The 18,211-nt window shown below is 41.8% G+C and overlaps 1 protein-coding gene across 10 annotated transcripts in view; it reads right to left on the reverse strand.

Moving 5' to 3' along the window:
* LOC128880459 (kinase D-interacting substrate of 220 kDa) overlaps positions 1 to 18,211 on the reverse strand; it is a 27,619-nt gene continuing 9,408 nt past the window's right edge. For 5 of the 10 annotated variants that reach the window (XM_054130639.1, XM_054130622.1, XM_054130596.1 and 2 more), the window contains 20 exons: positions 9,200 to 9,331; positions 9,020 to 9,118; positions 8,856 to 8,954; positions 8,417 to 8,614; positions 8,190 to 8,288; positions 7,817 to 8,113; positions 7,229 to 7,604; positions 6,970 to 7,134; positions 6,685 to 6,892; positions 6,190 to 6,612; positions 5,892 to 6,114; positions 5,631 to 5,810; positions 5,092 to 5,551; positions 4,843 to 5,008; positions 4,297 to 4,765; positions 4,045 to 4,218; positions 3,830 to 3,977; positions 3,631 to 3,752; positions 3,286 to 3,400; positions 1 to 1,583 (listed from right to left, as the gene is read on the reverse strand). In XM_054130639.1, coding sequence (XP_053986614.1) covers positions 820 to 1,583; positions 3,286 to 3,400; positions 3,631 to 3,752; positions 3,830 to 3,977; positions 4,045 to 4,218; positions 4,297 to 4,765; positions 4,843 to 5,008; positions 5,092 to 5,551; positions 5,631 to 5,810; positions 5,892 to 6,114; positions 6,190 to 6,612; positions 6,685 to 6,892; positions 6,970 to 7,134; positions 7,229 to 7,604; positions 7,817 to 8,113; positions 8,190 to 8,288; positions 8,417 to 8,614; positions 8,856 to 8,954; positions 9,020 to 9,118; positions 9,200 to 9,310 — 4,896 coding nt within the window. In that variant the 5' untranslated portion in view covers positions 9,311 to 9,331 and the 3' untranslated portion in view covers positions 1 to 819. Of the gene's footprint in view, positions 1,584 to 3,285; positions 3,401 to 3,630; positions 3,753 to 3,829; positions 3,978 to 4,044; positions 4,219 to 4,296; positions 4,766 to 4,842; positions 5,009 to 5,091; positions 5,552 to 5,630; positions 5,811 to 5,891; positions 6,115 to 6,189; positions 6,613 to 6,684; positions 6,893 to 6,969; positions 7,135 to 7,228; positions 7,605 to 7,816; positions 8,114 to 8,189; positions 8,289 to 8,416; positions 8,615 to 8,855; positions 8,955 to 9,019; positions 9,119 to 9,199; positions 9,332 to 11,402; positions 13,241 to 13,951; positions 14,126 to 16,624; positions 16,931 to 18,211 lie in introns of those variants that run through there. The other 5 variants (XR_008457830.1, XM_054130572.1, XM_054130586.1 and 2 more) reach the window with 5 other exon arrangements.

Here is an 18,211-nt window from a genome sequence, read left to right on the forward strand (position 1 = left end):
TTTTAAAATATTTTAATATTTATTCGTTTGTTTTCAAGTTACAGTTTTAACCATATTTACAAATTGACTAATCAATGTCTCGACACCCAAACGTTTATAATATAATAAAAGAAACACTCTCCGCTTCGATATCAGTCGCATAAGAAAGAACTGATAACGCTTGCATCGTTAAATGCGTTAAAATTATCAAGGAATGTCATTTGCTCAGTATACCCACAAAAATCAAGTACTTTACAATCAAGTTACTTTACACTCTTTACATTATTCGTAATTAGCGATGGAGCACTACGAATACCAGATAACGAAGTATCATTTCGTATCAAACTACATTGAAACTTGATACTCAAGACCCTGAAACTTTGATACCTTTCGATACTTCCCATTAAGTACTTTGGTATCGAATTGCTTGAATATTATGGACATGTATCGTACAGCAGAACTCATTGTATGGGGATGCATGAACACCTTCGAATGTTTTCCTAAAAGGGAGACAATATCGCCTATTTACTATTTACAAAGCACAATCGAACCGATAACTTAACCTATTACCTCTGGAAATTTATCACAAACCTCGATTTAAATACTTTGTTTTACTTAAGAGTAACAATTCACCCGTATACATATCACCAGGCTGCGAATGTTTACGCATAAACAGTATAGAATGCATATGTGAAGAGCGTATGTATATGCAAAATACAGGGTAAAATTTTATGACTTCACTCTACTGATATATGGATTTGCATAAACATCCGCAGTCTACCTATCACACATTATTGCGTATCACCAAGAGACTCGTTGTCAATTGTGTAATATAAGATATCAGACAGGTGTTTCTGGATTGTCCCACTCTTCTGCGTCCTGTCGCGAGAGGAAACGCATATTCAGAGATTGTTCCCTCACCATTAGGCTAACCGTGTCGGAATAATCAACGTCAGCGCATCGCTCTCCGTCTCGGGGTAAACTTTTATTGGACGAGATAGAGCTACTATTTTCCTCGCTGCAATCGTGTTTGAACACGCTGTCGGATTGAGAATGAGTCGGGGTGGACAATTCGGAAACCAACGGCGTGGACTCGTCCTCGCTTTCCCCAGGTGCAGACGAAGTTGGCAACGTTCCCATTAGACGGTCCTTCAACTTTGTTAACTTCTCCAAGCTGGAGTTTGGAACTGACGTTGACACGGCTATATCCTCGTTCAATGTTGACGTGGACCGTCGTTTTCTGATAGGCGTTGAGATAGTGGGCTTCAGAGGTATGTTGTTTGTCGCGTAATTCTCGTCTGTTGACTTGGACCTGAAAGCAGGTCTAGGCGAAGGTGGCGGAGACACGAACAGAGAAGAAGGTCTGCTAGAGTTGGCGTTGCCCCCGTCTTTTCTCGGACCTTTGTGTCCAAACGAGCAGACCGATCTTGTGCTAAGTTGAGATGCGATGCTACGCTGAGAATTCGTGCGCTGAAGATGAACCGTGGATTCTAGCGAGCTGTCATCTGATGTCTCTGGCTCGTCGTTGACTGGAACCCAGTGCAGAAGAGGATTGGACTGAAGAATCACGTATTCCGTGTCCTGAGGTGTCGCTGGACCAACTCCTGAAACAAATATCGGTGTTATCCGTCTGTTTTCTTCTAATCTTTGATGAAGTTTCAGTGAGACGTGAGATCGACGCATTGGAAATCGAGGATTCTTGTTACTTTCTTCGACCCTTTGCGGTTTAATGCCGAATGAGGCTTGACAGAAATTAGAGAATCTGGACCGCAAATGATTAATACAAACTTTAAGAAATATATAATTCCTTACTTCTACATATATTCGCGTTGACAAAGTTCTGACAGACTTGGGAGGGAGAGAGGCTGGAACCCCCTTTTGGATTACCCGCGAGAATAGCCGCGTTTTAGAGTAAAGATATAAAATGAAAGAATGCGTTCGATATGCTTATAGATCTACGCCGTTAAGAAAGATAACCTCACTTTAATTTTCAAACAAAAGTTTATTGCCATTCGCATTTATAATATAATGTTCGAACAATCTCTAATTTACGATAATTGTACAGGCAGTACAAAAAAAGAAAGTACAATTAATTAAGATGAAAATATAACTAGCTCTTTGCTTTGGTATATAAAACTCTCTCACGTTGAAGCTTATCTTTCTAAGTATACAAGATCTATCAGCGTAAACACTCAAAATGAAAATATACTCGTTTAACAACATCCGACAATAGTAACAGGTAATTATCACAGTCTGTTTTACAAATTTTCATTGTTGGAAGATAATAGGTTTTCGAATCTAGGAAATATACAATATTTCTACGTATCATACATAGGGAAGTAGAATAACACAACCAGCGATTAAGCATTAACAACACGTTTAAGAGACAGATTAATTCTTTTTGCCAGGTGCACGAATGTTCCTTATTTGTTTTCGAAATACAAAAACGTTTCGCAATTGCTCTTTTTCGCAAGCTGATACCATTTATCTACTCAACTATCTAACTAAGACGATTCTTTTATTATGGCTATGTTAACGCATACATTCGAGTCACTACCGCCATAACGTTATTTATTTCACGCATCGTATGTTTATATAATTTATTTAACAGATGATATTAATTTTATATCCTTTGTCTATTTACAACGGTCCAGTCTACGCAATGGCACATTTTTAAACAGTCGTTGTAGAAGCAGGGCTTAGACGGAAGTAACGGTAGTTCCTTCAATCTCTTCCACGTATGTATTATGTACAATACAAAAACTAAATTTTTATTTATTCCCCTTTACGCGGGTGCACCTATTATAGGTAATACTGTTATGCATGTATCTAAGTATTGACATATTAAACAGATACATTGACAAGATTTTCGTAGAGAATCGGAACTCGGAGTGACGAAGTTCGAAAGAAAATAACGATAGTTCCTTTAGCCTCTTCCACGTATGTATTGTGTATAATATAAAAACTAAACTTTTTATTGGTCCCCCTTTATGCGGGCGAACCTATTATAGGTAATACTGCTATAGATGTATCTAAGTATTGACACATTAAACAATTAGATACATTAACAAGATTTTCCTGAATCGAAACTATGAGTGATGAGTATATTGAACCATCTTCAAATAGGATGATGTAGTCGTTTTGATGCAGTACACGCATGATACACGATCGAGTTTATTGTCTTCTTCAATTCAGATCGTTAAAGATTTGTACTGTACTCGTATACGATGTCACAGTTTTGCTCTGGCTGCGGTGGTTCTTGAACTATAACCAAAGGCAGTGTAAGTGGTAGAGAAGAGGGCTCACCTGAAAGTGAGTCTGTTGGTACCACTGCCGGAGATGGTACGTCTAATACATCTTCGCAAGCTTCTTCGTTTAAAGTCTGCAGTGCTCCGCAAATCATTTGTTCTTCCAAGGTTACCTGAAATATGAACCCGTTACTCGTTTTTGATGCATACAAAGTATCTTAACGCTAATTTTCTCGATTTCATTCGGTATATTCTCTGCGCTAAGAAGCCGACAAACATTACGTAATTTTGCTTACCTGGAACTAAAACCGAGCGCGAGTGTAACGAGAATCATACTTTATTAATCTACATGGTACAATAAAACTATAAACGTGTTTTAGTGATATGTTTTAAGACAGCTTACTTGTTTCTCCATAATGGACTGTTTAGTTTGTTCTCGTCTAGGAGGACCGTCGGTTCTCGATATTCCCTTTTCTTTTTCAGCCAGCACAGGCACGCGAACGGAATTGCTTTGTAAGGGAAGGTCTAAAATAGAGTAATAGACGTTTGTGTTTAACGCAAACATATATACGTTTATCTTATGTATACGGAATTATGTGTACCTTTCCGTTGAATTTGTTCCGACCCTACTGTGAATCGCACGCTGCGGGGGCCTTCTTCGTGCGTGGTAAACGACGACAGTTCTAATTCTCTAAGCGACGCAATCACCATACGGAACAGTTCCCAATCTCCAAAAGCCATTTTGAGGACCTGTTTGCAGATTATCGTTAAAAGAAAATCACATTTGAGCATGAAAGAAAATTTAACTTAACCTAACCTTTTTTAACTCTTGTATGTCACAGTGTAGCAAGACTCTGCCATTAATATTATTTTCCTTGATAACATTTTTGTACTGTGGTGCTTGATTGTGATTTAAACTTTCGATTCTATCGATCAGATCGCAAACACCGTTCACCGATAGAGACGAAAGTCTCATCTCCAAAATCTCGGACTGAAAAGAAAAAACGAAATATAGTCGAGTGCTACTGAAATCATATTTAATTCTATGATGGTTATATGCATATCGTACCGGTAGAGTTGTAGTTGCGGAAAGAGGTTTAATCGTGGGTTCCATAGGAGGAGCTTGTACCCAAGGTGGAGTTTGCCAATCGAACGAAGGTGGCATGTACCATGACGCAGTCGATGGCACTGGTGGTGCGTATCCTTGCAAACTCGGTATTTTGGTTAATTTCATGGTGCGATTCGTTGAAGCAGTTTTACTCGTATTCCATTGATCCTGGCCACCACCGTGCATAGTCCAAGGGCTGTACTGTTTATACGGCACGAGTCCTGCTTCTTCTTCTATGCTTTGTTGCTCTTCTTTGATTTTCTTTTTAATGTAAGGATCGAGATTAATCGTAAACGGCAAAAATATCTTCATATCGCTAATGAGTAAGCTGGAACGATGGAAAGTCAGGAAAATGTCCAACTTGCGTTCGTCTCTATCCATCTCTAAAAGAGGCTGGACTTCTTTAAGTACTGGTATTTGGGGGCGTATCCTGATGATTCAAATACCGCAACATAAAATACACGTAGACGATGTAAAAGACACACGACACTTGTAGGAGAAACATACTTATCGTAAAGACTCTTTAACGACATGGTATCATCTAAACTCTCTTCATACATATCGTAATGGAGAATCAACCAAGATGTTCTGAACGGCCATTGTTCGGTGATATTGATCCAACTGGCTAAGTGGTACCAATTAAAATCAATTTGGAATGCTTTTAACAACCTCCCTAAAATAAATAGACAATGTAACGAATGCGAACGTGACAGATGCTGAATTAAACGTTCCGGGAACTAGTTATTTCTGCATTACCAGTGACATAAACAACGTTCATTAATCTCCTCATGCTACGTGGGTTTACGTCGCTAAAGTAGTCATCGGTGAGAAGCATTTTATTAAGGTCCTGCGCGCCGCCTAGTCGATTTAAATTGCTACCAATGCTGCTGGCTATCGACTCGCTTAATCGCAATTTCCTACTACCCTTTCTACTTTGCGGTTTCAGTTTTTCGTTACTGTTCATTATACCAGACTCTGTACTGAGCCTCCTATTAGAAACAGAATGATGCATTGTACTAGTAGCAGTGTAATTAACACTCTCCTCGGCTTCAGTCCACGCGGTTTTTCTGCTATGTTGGGCAGTTTGTTGAGCAACCTTCACCTTCCGTAAACCACTATTTTGCAAATAAAATGGAAGATGTACCATATTGCGCAAGTAATCGTGCCCTCCGATATTCGACTCTGTGAATAACCTTCTACTATTGACTTCCACTGCCTGTCAATTGGAACGTCACAGTAAACATATTAATTTTACACTACATAGAAAAAAAAAACTGTAATGTATGTTACGGTACCTTAGCAATGATATGCGGATCAATCGCTAGTATTACAACAAACGGATAACCATTATCGCTAAATAGTGCTTGTATAGCATCTAAAACTAGTAACACTTTGTCTTGTTCGCAGCTATCCAGACCATCCACGATTACTACTAATCTACTTTGTTGAGCCATGAAACTATCTAAACATTTCACCTGTTTTTATATAAAAAGGAAAAAAAAACTTTCTCATTAGGTAGAAAAATGACAGCGATAAAAGTATATAAGTTTGCGTACCATATCCGTCATTAAACCGACTTCGCTTCTTAGCGTTTGTATGAACCCCTCGCTTTTTAAAGTCTCCAATTTGGAGATGCTGCGTTGAAGGTGTCGCCTTTGAGAGAAGACAAGCGCTTGCAAAGTCCGACTCCACGTGTATAAATTTGCTATTACACTGACAGCTAGTATTAAGGCAACAGTTATCATAATTATGTGTGCCGCACCTTCCTCTATTGTTTTCCTGCAATAATCGGTAAGTAACGTTATATATTCATTGCAGAAGGGGTCGACCACTTTATCGTTATGGAGTACTCACTCGTTGCTAGAGATGTCGATTAGATAGACGGTAAGCACAGAAATGCCAACGAGTAAACTGCAAAAGCAGAACTCGAATATGACTATGTACGGTAGACAACAAAGGTGTCTCCACTTCCAGGTTGTGGTTGATTTATCAGGCTTTGGTCGGAACGCTCTGTACAATCTCGTGGACAGAGAACCAAAATCGTTTTCGATGGAATCGTAAAGTGATCCCACCATTTGTACTACTGCGTTTTCTCCAGCGGCGGTTGTGCCCACTCGAGTTTGATCGGTAAAGTAAAATTTGATTGGCTGAACAGTCACGCTATCGTGAACTTGACCACCGGGTGGATGACAAAAAATCACTTGCAGCAATAGCTTCAACGAATTTAATTTTGTAGTCAGAGCAACGGTAAAATTGTATGGCCAATACCAATCGTATCTACAATGTAAACGTTAGAGGGTCATAAAATATAAAAACACGTAAGATATATCCTCTAGTTTGTTCCCTTACCTTTTGTTAGCATACCAGATAAGTATCAAAAAAGCGTACATAATGAAAATAAGACATATACCAAAGACGAGACCAACGACGCACGACTGTAGAGCAAGACCTATGGTGATACCCGCTAATAACGATACGTGAGATATTACTACGAAAAGTAAGAAAGAGAATTGGAATACAGGATCTATCCACTGACGAGCGAAGTTTTTCATTTCCTCTGAAATAATTGGTACGGATGTAAGAAATTTCTCGAACGAATCGTGATCCGTCTGTTTCAGCGAATAAAGTTATTACCTCTCAACTTGTTTAACAAGAAAGACTTTCCAGAGCCCCACTTTGCATAAAGACCAACGGTTATAGGTGTCGAAAGGGATGGTTCGCTGAGAATATCCGCCAAAGCGCTACTGTACAAGTCGTAACCAAGCATATTTTCATTGTCTTCGTTGGTATTAAGGCGTCCTGAAAGAATTAGGCAGTTAACGATTAAACGAACCTAATTTCCAAACTAGGTCGAATTACTAAATTCTTTGCAAGTAAGACGCAAACAACTTACGCGCTCCAAATATTTGCCCGAGAATGGTTTTCGGATGATTAATGTCAATGTTGTACGGGGTTTCGCCTTGCCTATTTGGACGGTAAAGTAGCTGACTGTTTTTCGGATTTCTCAATAGTATTTCGACGATAGCTTTCGATCTTGCTCTCATAGCTATATGAAGCACCGTGTCGCCCTTTTTGTCGGTTGCAGAGACCTTGGCTTTCTTGTCCAGCAGTAATTGCACGATTTCGGCGTTGCGCGACCTAACTGCCCGCAGTAGCGGTGTGTCGCCGTCTTTCGTCGCGATCTCCAAGTCTGGGTTAGCGTTTAGTAACAATTTTAATATCGGTATATTGCCTTTTTCTACTGCTATGTAAGTTGCGGTTTTCTTATCCTAGAATATTTCAATAAAATGTGCCTGGTTAGCTAGCTCTTGGAACTTCTTTAAACAAATATAATCATAGTCCAAGCTTGAAATCAATGGGAAAAAGTAGGTTCGGTACACAAAAGAGACATTTAGGTTCTAATCGGAACCATTGTCAAGATATTAATCGGTATGTATCCTGTCTTCTGTCTGGGATGATAATTTAGTATCAATTTTGTCACCTTTCCGGCGATGTCGACGTCGGCATACTTCTTTAAAAGAGATTCAACCACTCCTCTATGACCGCCTTTTACAGCATGAATTAAGTTCGTATCTCCAGCTCTGTCCTGTATGTTTACGTAAGCACCAGCGTTTAAAAGCGCGTTTGCTATCTCGTGATGTCCTTCTCGACATGCTATCGCTAGAGCCGTGCATCCATCCTTGTCCAAAGCGTTCACGTTTGGTTTGTACTCCAAAAGTAGCAGCACGACGTCCACGTGATTACCAAGGGTAGCCACGAGAAGAGCGGTCCACGAATACTGTAACATGTTTCGTTAACGATCCAACGGTCACCAGATGAATCATCTTATACAATAATTCCAATGTACATCTTACCATTCCAGCAGTGTCAACATTAGCACCAGCTTTTAAGAAAGTATCTACAATTTCTACGTTTCCTTTACGCGACGCCCACACCAACGCTGTAGTGCCATACTAGAAGTTGAAAAAATCACGTTCAGCGAGTTTTAATACAACTTCAGCTGTATTCGGTTTCCTCGACGATTCATTTTAATCAGTTCAAGCATACTCTGTGTACTTGAACTTGAATAAAACCACGTTACCTTATCGCCAACGTTAACCTTAGCACCATGAGCAATGAGATCTTTAACAATGTCAGGGTAACCCCTGCCCGCGGCCCATAACAAGGAAGGTATATGAAAATTTCCATGTGCATTGACGTCAGCTCCTCGCGCTAGCAGCATCGTCACCGTCGGCGACCTACCCTTGTACGTCGCCCACATAAGTGCCGTCCACCCTCCCTAAAAATAGAACATTCCTCTTAGCTTCTATTTGCGGTGCTCCCTTTGACTTCTGAACAACTTCGTAAGCGTAATTTTGTTCGATTCGAAACGTAAAGAAATGAATACGAAGAGGAAGAAGAGGCCTTCTTCGGGCCAGGTCAAGTTGCCAGAGTTTAGAAAATAGTCCAATAGTCAAATAGTCTTGGTAGAGGTATCGTGGATGGATAGAGGGTGAAAAACGCCGGAGAATGCGATGTACCATGTCTCTGTGTTCCAACTCAGCGCCATGTTCGAGTAATTCGAGGCAGACGTCGGTGTGGCCTTCCTTGGCAGCGCAAAGCAACGCTGTCCAGTTGTCCTGAAAGTGAAATTGATCGTACCAGTTGAAAATAGATCTTTAATCCAAAAGATACGGTGACTAACCCCGTCTTCAGCGTTGACATCTGCTCCATGATTGATGAGCTCCCGTACAAAGTGTATCTTCCCCTTAGTTGATGCGAGGATGAGGGCTGTGCTACCATTCTACCGCGTGAACGACGAAAATCGGTAAATTGGAAGATTAAACAAAGAAAAAATAAATTCGCTTTGATATATTTTTGATACCTCGTCTCGATCATCGACCAGGACTCTTTTGCTTTCGAGGAAGTTCTGGAGACCAGCGAGGTTGTCATCTGTGATATAGCTGGCGAGAGATCGGTAGCAGAGCGATACCATCGAGTCCGTCCGGTGCAAGGTCTGCGAAACGAAAGAGAAAACGAAATGGTATTTGCGCGTCGTATCGGCGAGCGAAACGTCGCTGCTCTTCAATCAAAAACTGCTGAAGCGAATTAATTGCTGCGCAGAGGCGCAGATTGCGAGAACACATAACATAATTCGCACGTACATAAACTGGATTACGTTGCAGAGCCGTTTAAACGCGCGTCGAATATTTTGTTTGACATAATTAATGAATTTATCATCCGACGGATTAGTGGGTAAAAACATCCTTCGTAATAAACCTGGCTGTTTCTTGATTTGTTGTTTACCAAACCAAGTTTGTTAAGCGTTCCAGATGTTGAACGATACTTTTTGATAGATCAGTCTTATTCTTCGCAGTTTTTCCAATTTAGACGCATCTCCTTCAACAACCACAATCACCTTGTACAAGATTGCTCATCGTTAAGCACACCATACAAAGAAGAAACGGGAAAGATGATAGTAGTTGAAGGTCGAGCGAAATTGCTGTTTTTTAAATGTCACGATTTCTTCCAACATCCAAATTATCCCTGGACGGTTTCTTCGTTTTGTGCGTCGCGGAGAAAATTCCGCGTACTTGATTCCGAACGGTTAATTCCAAGCTTCGCAACGAGGTCAGCCGATTAAAAGAAGAGTTTGAAATCGAGAATCGATCGATCGGTGTACCACTAACGCGAAAACACGTGTACCGCGTGTCTGGAAATAGTATTTATAATTTTTCTCGGTAATGGAAGCACGGAGAGCCCTGTACGGATTTAAAGGGACACAATGGAATCTAGGTCGACGATAAGGTATTAATCAGTACCGACGGAAACGCTGAATGAAAGGTAAATGGCGGCAGCAGGATATCGAGAAACCTTGGATGCTATTCGAGCGCTTTTGCAACGTCAACAGTTTCTAAGAAAATTTCAACGTTTAATGCGCAACAGCTGGATAAGTTCATCGCTGAGTTTGACGACTATCGGTCGTCTGACAGGCAAATGTGTCGAACTTGTAAAAGTGACTCGCAGACTTACTTTTAGCTATCGATTTAGTTTTATCTACCTGGAGGTAATTGTCACTTATCTGCCGGTAGGATAACGTTTTAGTAATCGTTTCGCGGCGCCGTTAAGTTCTTTATCTTTTATCTAAGTCAAGCTACAAAACAAAGAACGAGGAACAAACAATTCAACTATGTGCGACTGCTCGCCGTTGCGAAAGTACAACAGACGAAGGTGCGCATAGTCTCCACTATTAAAAAATAGGAACTAGCTAACAACGCCGAGCTTTTTAAATACATAGTATACGCGTTCTGTGTTATTAACAACTCTACATTGTCACTCCACGATGTCTATGTAGATGTTCTTTAATACTAACTTCTTCCGTGCAGAAAATAGGATTAGTCGTTACCGCGCTTGGAACGAATAGAGCGACGATGATTGAATCAATGAGAATCTTATGATACAACGGACTACTTATCTATTCAAAGGTAAATAGAATCATTGCCAGGAACGATGATTAATGAATTCGTCCGTGACATTGTTGGAAGTATCTTAGTAAGAATTGAACGTTTCGAGTGAACGTCGACGTAAGTTACCTCGGGCACTTATCTCCGAGCAATAATTTATTGCGACTCGTTAAACCGTATTTCATCGGAAACTTGCGCCTCGAAAGTCTCGAGTAAGAACCGACGGGAGACTCGATTGGGAGACCATATCTGGTTAAACCCAACGTTTAAAAACATCGACATCGACTATAGATGTACATATTTCTTTTCTGAAAAGAATTAGTGGAGAAATTTTTGTTACAACATCTCTTAAAGGTGGGGAATCGTATGTTAATGCTCACTCTTAACTGCTCTTCGTTATGGATCAACGCCCGATCGATTAATAACAACCAACAAACACACCAACAAACGCATTGTTAAAAGGGAAGCCGCTGGAACGGGTCGAGATAGAGTTGCCAACTGCGTCAAGTATGGAAAAGGACATTTACCAAGTGTAAATGTGCCAAGGAAACGAGAGGGATCGTCCTTTCCAAAAGAGGGTAGTTGGCAACCCTTTTTCGAAGGACACTCAACGTGGCGACTAACCGTCTGCGAGTGTTTGCGTATTCCAAAGTTGAACTTCCGCCCTGTTTCGCCATCAGCAGCTGACGCGGTGAAGGTGATGGTGGGTACATGAAAATACGGGAACGCGTGATGATGGTGATGGTGATGGTGGTGGTGGTAATAGGAATGACGATCCTCGCGATCGTCCTCGTCGTTCCAACCCGTGGACGACTGGTGTTCGGGTATGTGAAGACGGAGGAAGGGCAATTTCAGTTTGAGTCCACCCTTTCCACAGTTCTCGTTAACCGTTGAGTGTTCGTCGTTTGAAGGCAGCAAGCAGTTGGGAATACCTGGACAAGCGCTGACCAAACTCGTGGCCAAACTGGAGCAGATCGCAGCACTCGCGATGCTGGATCGTCTGATGGGATTCACCGTCGTTCCTGATAACACGTCCTCGTAAGTGGGTGTCTTGAGTCCCTCTTGCGAGATCTGGTCAACGTTCGCCATGGGCAAAGTCAATCTTCTCCTCGAAGTAGCCTCTTCGACTCCTTTGGGACTTTCGATGTTTATCTTCGCGGATCTCTCGATGGAGGAAGATTGCCTGGACAGGCTTGGAGATTGTCTGTCCAAACTGGGAGATTGTTGGGATAAACTATTCGAGGCTTTAAAGAATCGCCTGAGGAGCAATGGGGAAGCTGATAATCGACGAGTTGGTTTATTCTGGACATCTCCTAAGGTATTAAAAGGCAGCGTTCCTTCTCCTATTGCCTCTTCGACCCCTTTCAGGGTTTCAACATCAATTCTCACACATGATGTCTGGCTATCACCGGGCATTTCTTTGCTGCTGGCTTCTAAATGGGGTATTCTAGGCAAATCGAGTAGGTTCATTTGAAGCGTACTTCGTAAGTCCTTCTTGGATTCGTCCGTACCAGTCGAGTCTAACGATTTAGGGATTTCATCGTTAACGTCCATGCCATCTGCTCCACAATTTGAAGCTTCAGTCAAAGGAACGACACCCGAGCTTGGCCCACGGTCTAACTTCTTAATCGAATTTCTGTTTTCGTTCGCGACAGCGCTGACTGAATACTTCGTGGAACAGAGGACTCCGAAGTTCACGTGGAATGCAGCCAAATTCTGCTCCACGTTCGTCATCGACGTCGTTAAGCCCGCATTTCCAGTAATTACCGTCGGATTTTCATCGCAAGTACACGCTTGGCCCTCGAGTTGGTCACCTTTCGTTTTCTTCTCCGTTCCCTCGTGTCTCTCCGAGTCGTCTGGAAGTCCTGACGCTTCGATTTCACCAATTTCCTTGACTTCTGGCTCGCTGCCTTTTCGATATCCATAACAACTCCAAGCTTCGCCATTATTTCCATTTTTCTGCGGTAGTCCATTGTCCTGGCTTTGCTCGGAAGACTCTCTTGACTCGATGCAGAGTCTCTTTTGGACTTTTGTGCTTCCTGCAGAGTTCTCTTCCAAAGTTTTACGTTCTCCACTTCCCTCGGCATCTCTGCAGTCCCGTGTTTGATTTTCCACGGGTTTAAGACTACCAGGGAGATTCGTTCCTTCCGAATCTTGGCCAGGAGTTATCAGTATATCAGATTCGGCCTCTATAGTGATAGAAATTCTTCTCTCGGTCGAAGCTGAGATCGCTCCCGCCGACTCTACGGCTGTTAGGTTCTTTGTCTCTTTGTTTCCCTCGTTCTCCTCTTCCTCCTCCTCGATGCTGATGCGAAAATGATGAGTCGTGATCTTGATACGATCGTCTTTGGCCTTCCGCATGGCATTCTTTCCTCGACGAGCTTGTGACGACAATCGGGGACAATAATTGCTAGACGAGCGCGCGGATAGTTATGCTCCGTCACTCGCTGATATCAATATTTCTAGCAAAAGTAGAAAGGGACAGCGCGATTATGAATTCTGAGAGATTTGAAATTGGTATCGCTCGGTAAAATTAGGCGAATGTTGTAAAGGAAAGAGGAATTTGAAAGCTTGAAATTTCAGTTTTCCAAATTTCTATCGATTCATTTCCTCGACCGTGCCAACACGTTCAAATTCATTGGAAGGTTGAAGCTTCTATATTAGAATGGCGAGACAAAGGTCTACAGTCAAACAAAAGCTAACGTCTATCCTTTCAAGTATCCTAGGGATACCTAAACACTCCCACAGAACTCGAAACACGAAAAATTAGTACAGTTCTCTAAAGACACTGAACTCGTTCCTGTTTGTTCCACGCTATACTTAAATCGTTACTCGATACCTTTTCAGAAGAGACTAACAAGGGACCCAACGGTAATGTAATGCTCGGATTTTGATGAATGTTCGTAGTTGGATAGAGGACTGCGAGTATCTGATCCGTCACTGCTACGTGCGAAAGCTGCCAAATAGTTCAGGAAATATTTAACAATATAGTTTACAAACTCTGCTCGAAATTAGACACGATTAATGCACCATACAATACTCACGGTACTCCATCCAACCACAGTTTTAAAAATTCAAGCGCTATAGATCTCGTGGCTCTATAGCAATTAGTATCTCCCAATCTGAATAGCAATCAACGTGGCAAACCCGATCGCGTTTAAATTATTCAATACCGTGAAAGACGGACCCTCGACAAGGTGGCGAGCCTGAGCATTTTCTCCAAATTTCTGCTGGTCATCGATGCTCCTTGCCTTCGTTGCACAGTTTCCGTTCCCTTTGCGATCCTCCAACTATAATCGACGACCCACGTGTGCACGACGTCTTAGACGCGTGCGATCCGCGACGGCAAACGATCGCCTAAGAACATCGTGCCGCATATCGTGCGACATTTATATATCCGTCGCGGGTTCTTTAAAGTCGTGTACACATCGCGGAATCGCGGGATAGCGTCGCCGTCGCGGCGTCGCGGTAACGCATCAATTTCTAGACGAAATTCAGACGATGATATCCGGGGTTGAAATTTGGTAATAAAACGCATCGAAAGTTTGATTTGCAACGATGCCAGAAGCGGAAGCAGTTCCAGGAAACGAAGATGAAACACGACGCAGAGGTTGAAAAACATTGGAAACGGCAACAAATATCCAGGAGAGTCTGCGCGAAGGTTCGCGCCGCGCAAATATTTAAATAAGAACGCGGGACGAAATTTCGACATTCGCGGGGCCGAATTCCCTTGGGAACCGGAATAAACATCGTCGATTTGGGCCACGGAATGCGACGCTGTGACGAGGGAGGCGTCGACGCCGTGATGCAACCGATAATTTCATTTACCGCGTTATTCGACTAAGTTTACCTAGGGATGCTGCTAATCCCTAGATCATAACAATGGAGGCACTCTTTAACCCTCCATTGCACGCATTTTATTTTCTTCTAAGAAAATTAGTTCTTTATTAACGATACTCTCTCTCTCCCCCCCCCCCCCCATCTTCTACTTCATTTTTTAATTACTATATATATATATATATCAAGAACTTCTCCCAGAGCTAACAAATGTACCAAAAACAACATATTGCTCTTCACACTGATACATCTGTAAATGGTGTGTTCGCACTCCGAATGAAACATCCGCCTGATTGCAATTCTCGCTTATACTTAACGATGAGTCACTTTGAAATGCAAACCGAATGTGTTGTATGCTCGAAAAATGCCGCCGTATTGTTGACATTGCAACGTTAAACAACGAATTCACCCGCGATCGTTTCGATCGCTCGTTTACATTCCCAGATAAGGGTAGCTTAATTAGGCGATCACTGTGTCGCCTCTTCTGCCATACAAGCTAAAAAACACTCACGATTCGATGACTTTTCCGCAAAAGAGTCTGAAATTTTGTTCTGTTACATCGGAATGGAATAGCCTGCAAACAGATTCCAGATAAGGTGTAATCGTGCGTGCTTTTATTTAAAGTATAAAAATTGGATACGTTTCACGCCACTCGCGTTTTTTTTCAGAAAGACCAAAAGTCCTTTCTTATATCAATCAACCCTGTATCACGAACGCGCGATGTTTCGGTTAGAAAAATATTTTAGTTGGTACAACTACACGAGTCTGCGCGTCCTTGCGCTAGTCGCGGCACTTGGGTCCAATTAAACCTCTCAACCGACTGATCAATTGTGTACGGAGAAGTCGTTTACTGCTGCTTGTAAAAAGAACTAACTTTGCCCAGACAACACGCGACCAGACAATTTTAGCGCCTCGCTGTCTCTTCTGCTGACGCTGCTCGAAAGTTTGCTCGTTTTTTTGACTCCAGTCGTGTCGCGAAAAACATCTTGCGACAGGAATTAAAAGTGTACGGTATTTTTATCGCTGCATAAATAATTTTGTCACGTTATAGAATTTCTGGTAGTATCGCAAATGACGAAACAGAAATGTCGTTTTGATTTCGAGTTGACGCAGCAGGGAAATGAATGGAAAGCAATTGAGTCTGTTGGAAGATCGGAAGCTCCCCAGAATACGCTACGTTTAATTTAATTACTCGTGCCTTTAAGCGCGTGGCGGAGGCGGAAGTCTTCAGCCTTGCGAACTTCTGGTACTATTAGCCAGAGCTAAATCCGGCAACGAGTAAACGGATGGTTTAAGTAATCTAACGTAATTCGCGTCGCGCGGGAAACAAATGTTTCGTGACACTGTTGCGATTGCCGTTTATCTTTCAAGGCACGTCGAACGATCTTGGCACGCGAAGGGTGAAACGGAAAACGGGAAGAAACGTGCTTCATTCACTTCATCTCGGTCCACCTGTGGTTTCCTTGCTAGTTACGAAATGGACACGCTCTCCGATGCGAATAAAATAGACGGACAGACGCTAACGTTCCGTAATAATAATTCCTACAGCGAGTACTTTTCATTCGGGAGGTTCCATCAGGACTCTACAATTAATAGTTTTACTTTTAACACAAACCTCGCGATATTTGTAACGGTCCAAACGAAACATTGCAGGAGTTAAATCGAGTCTGTGGACTTACATGTTCGCGATTGTCTACTTAAAAATGCCTGGAAAAAACCCATTCAACGACAGGGGACTTTTCTAATCTCGAGATACTCCCAATGCAGCCGTTAACGAGTTACGTAAATTTTATCGTTCCAACTCCTGGTATCGCTATGGAGGATACGTACGGATATCTACAGAGACGTATAATATTTATACAGTGGCTGAAAATCACTGTTCCCCCTTAAATAAAATAAAATGAAAAAATAAATGTCACACCGCCACAAAGAGTAACTTTTTTTTTTTATCAGCCTGCTACGATTTTCAGTCCCTCGCGTACGAATTTGTTCGTCGATTAATCTCGTACCTGTTTACTTCTATTCCACAACGATTGTATCGCCTGTTGGCAGGACGTAAAGGACCCGTAACTGCGAGCCAATCCTTGCGGTATCAAGGATGACAAGGACGCGGTACTTCTTCGATCCGAAGCCACTAAACTAGTCCTTTCATCCACGTATTCCATGGAAACCAGGTCGATGTCAGGAAACACTCTCATATTTCAGCAGTATTAGTTGGCACTAGGTTGGCAAAAATCATCTTTCAAACACCGCGAACCTCGCGCCACTTCTCAATCTACCCGACGAATCGAATTTTCCAATCAATTCTACGAATATTTAAACAATCAACGTCCAGTGTGTTCTACACAGCGAATGGCATAATATTCGGACACTGTAGCTAACTTCGTCTATGACGAAGTACGAAGCATTATCCTCTTTGTGTAAATAAACACCTGAAATAAAGCTTCAATTGCTTTATCTTCCATCACAAAGTTGTAAAGTGTTCGAATATTAACCTTAACTCACTGCACTCGTCCTCGTATCAAGTCGTGATAAATCTAATCTGTTTGCTTCCATTCCATGCAATCCTTTTTCGTACAAACTTCATGGATCCTCCCCCGGTGAAAATTCTCTTTCCGTCCATGATTCCTTTCTAAAACTATCCTTTCGATAATTATTCCGTGGCGCGTAGTTTTAAAGAAGAGGTTTGCGAAACGATTAGAACCTCTCGATATTTCTCGACGCGAGTACCAATTAACGACTCTCCGCTGGTATCGTTTATCCAGTTAGATGCTGGTAATTTACTTCATAGGACATTTTCGAACGCAATGTTTCCTCCTCACGTTCGCGAGACGATTCGCACGTGTCGCGTGTTACACAACTTCCGTAATTTATTGCTCTTTAGCGTTCACCGCATCGACGCTATTTGTCACACTTGCCACGAATGGAATACTTCGGTACGTTCCCAACGAAAAGGATGTATTTGCGTGTTTCAATCGAGAACGAAAGCATTCGTCGCTTGGGAGGCTTACGTTTCGCCCTGTTCCGACGATATTAAAATAAATTTGTTCGCGAGATCGAGGCGTCTCTTCTGCATTCATGACAGAACAATCTCCGTCGCTTCTGACGCTGTGTTTTTCCCATTGCATGTACAAACAGTCGTTTATCTGCAAACATTGGGTGTATCGAAGAACTGACTAGAAGAGACTCGACCCAATACGATAACCATTGACGTTTTCACTTGTCTCCCCCAGCTCGTTTTTATCGAAACAAACGTTCACCGATCCGGGGTGTTTACATTCATGAAGCAATGACACTACAGAACAGTTGCTACAACATTAATAAAGATTCTGTGCAAAAGGATTTGTGTCAACGCCTTTTTGTTTTCAAGAAAAAATAAATAGTTCACGACTGATAACGCAAGTGTTCAAAGAACCAGAATTTTAGTTTGTTTCTTTGCACACTTGAGATTAATTCGAAATCTCGACAGTTTTGAAAGGATTGAAATAAAACGTGATCGAAAATACGTTTATGACCAGATTGAATATAATTAAAACGACATTGAATTTAATTTTGGAGCCTCGTGTCCGCGGAAAGTTGACGAGGAGTAAATAAAA

This window comes from Hylaeus volcanicus, chromosome 1 (assembly GCF_026283585.1).
Source record: "Hylaeus volcanicus isolate JK05 chromosome 1, UHH_iyHylVolc1.0_haploid, whole genome shotgun sequence".
NCBI classification, from domain to species: Eukaryota; Metazoa; Arthropoda; class Insecta; order Hymenoptera; family Colletidae; genus Hylaeus; species Hylaeus volcanicus.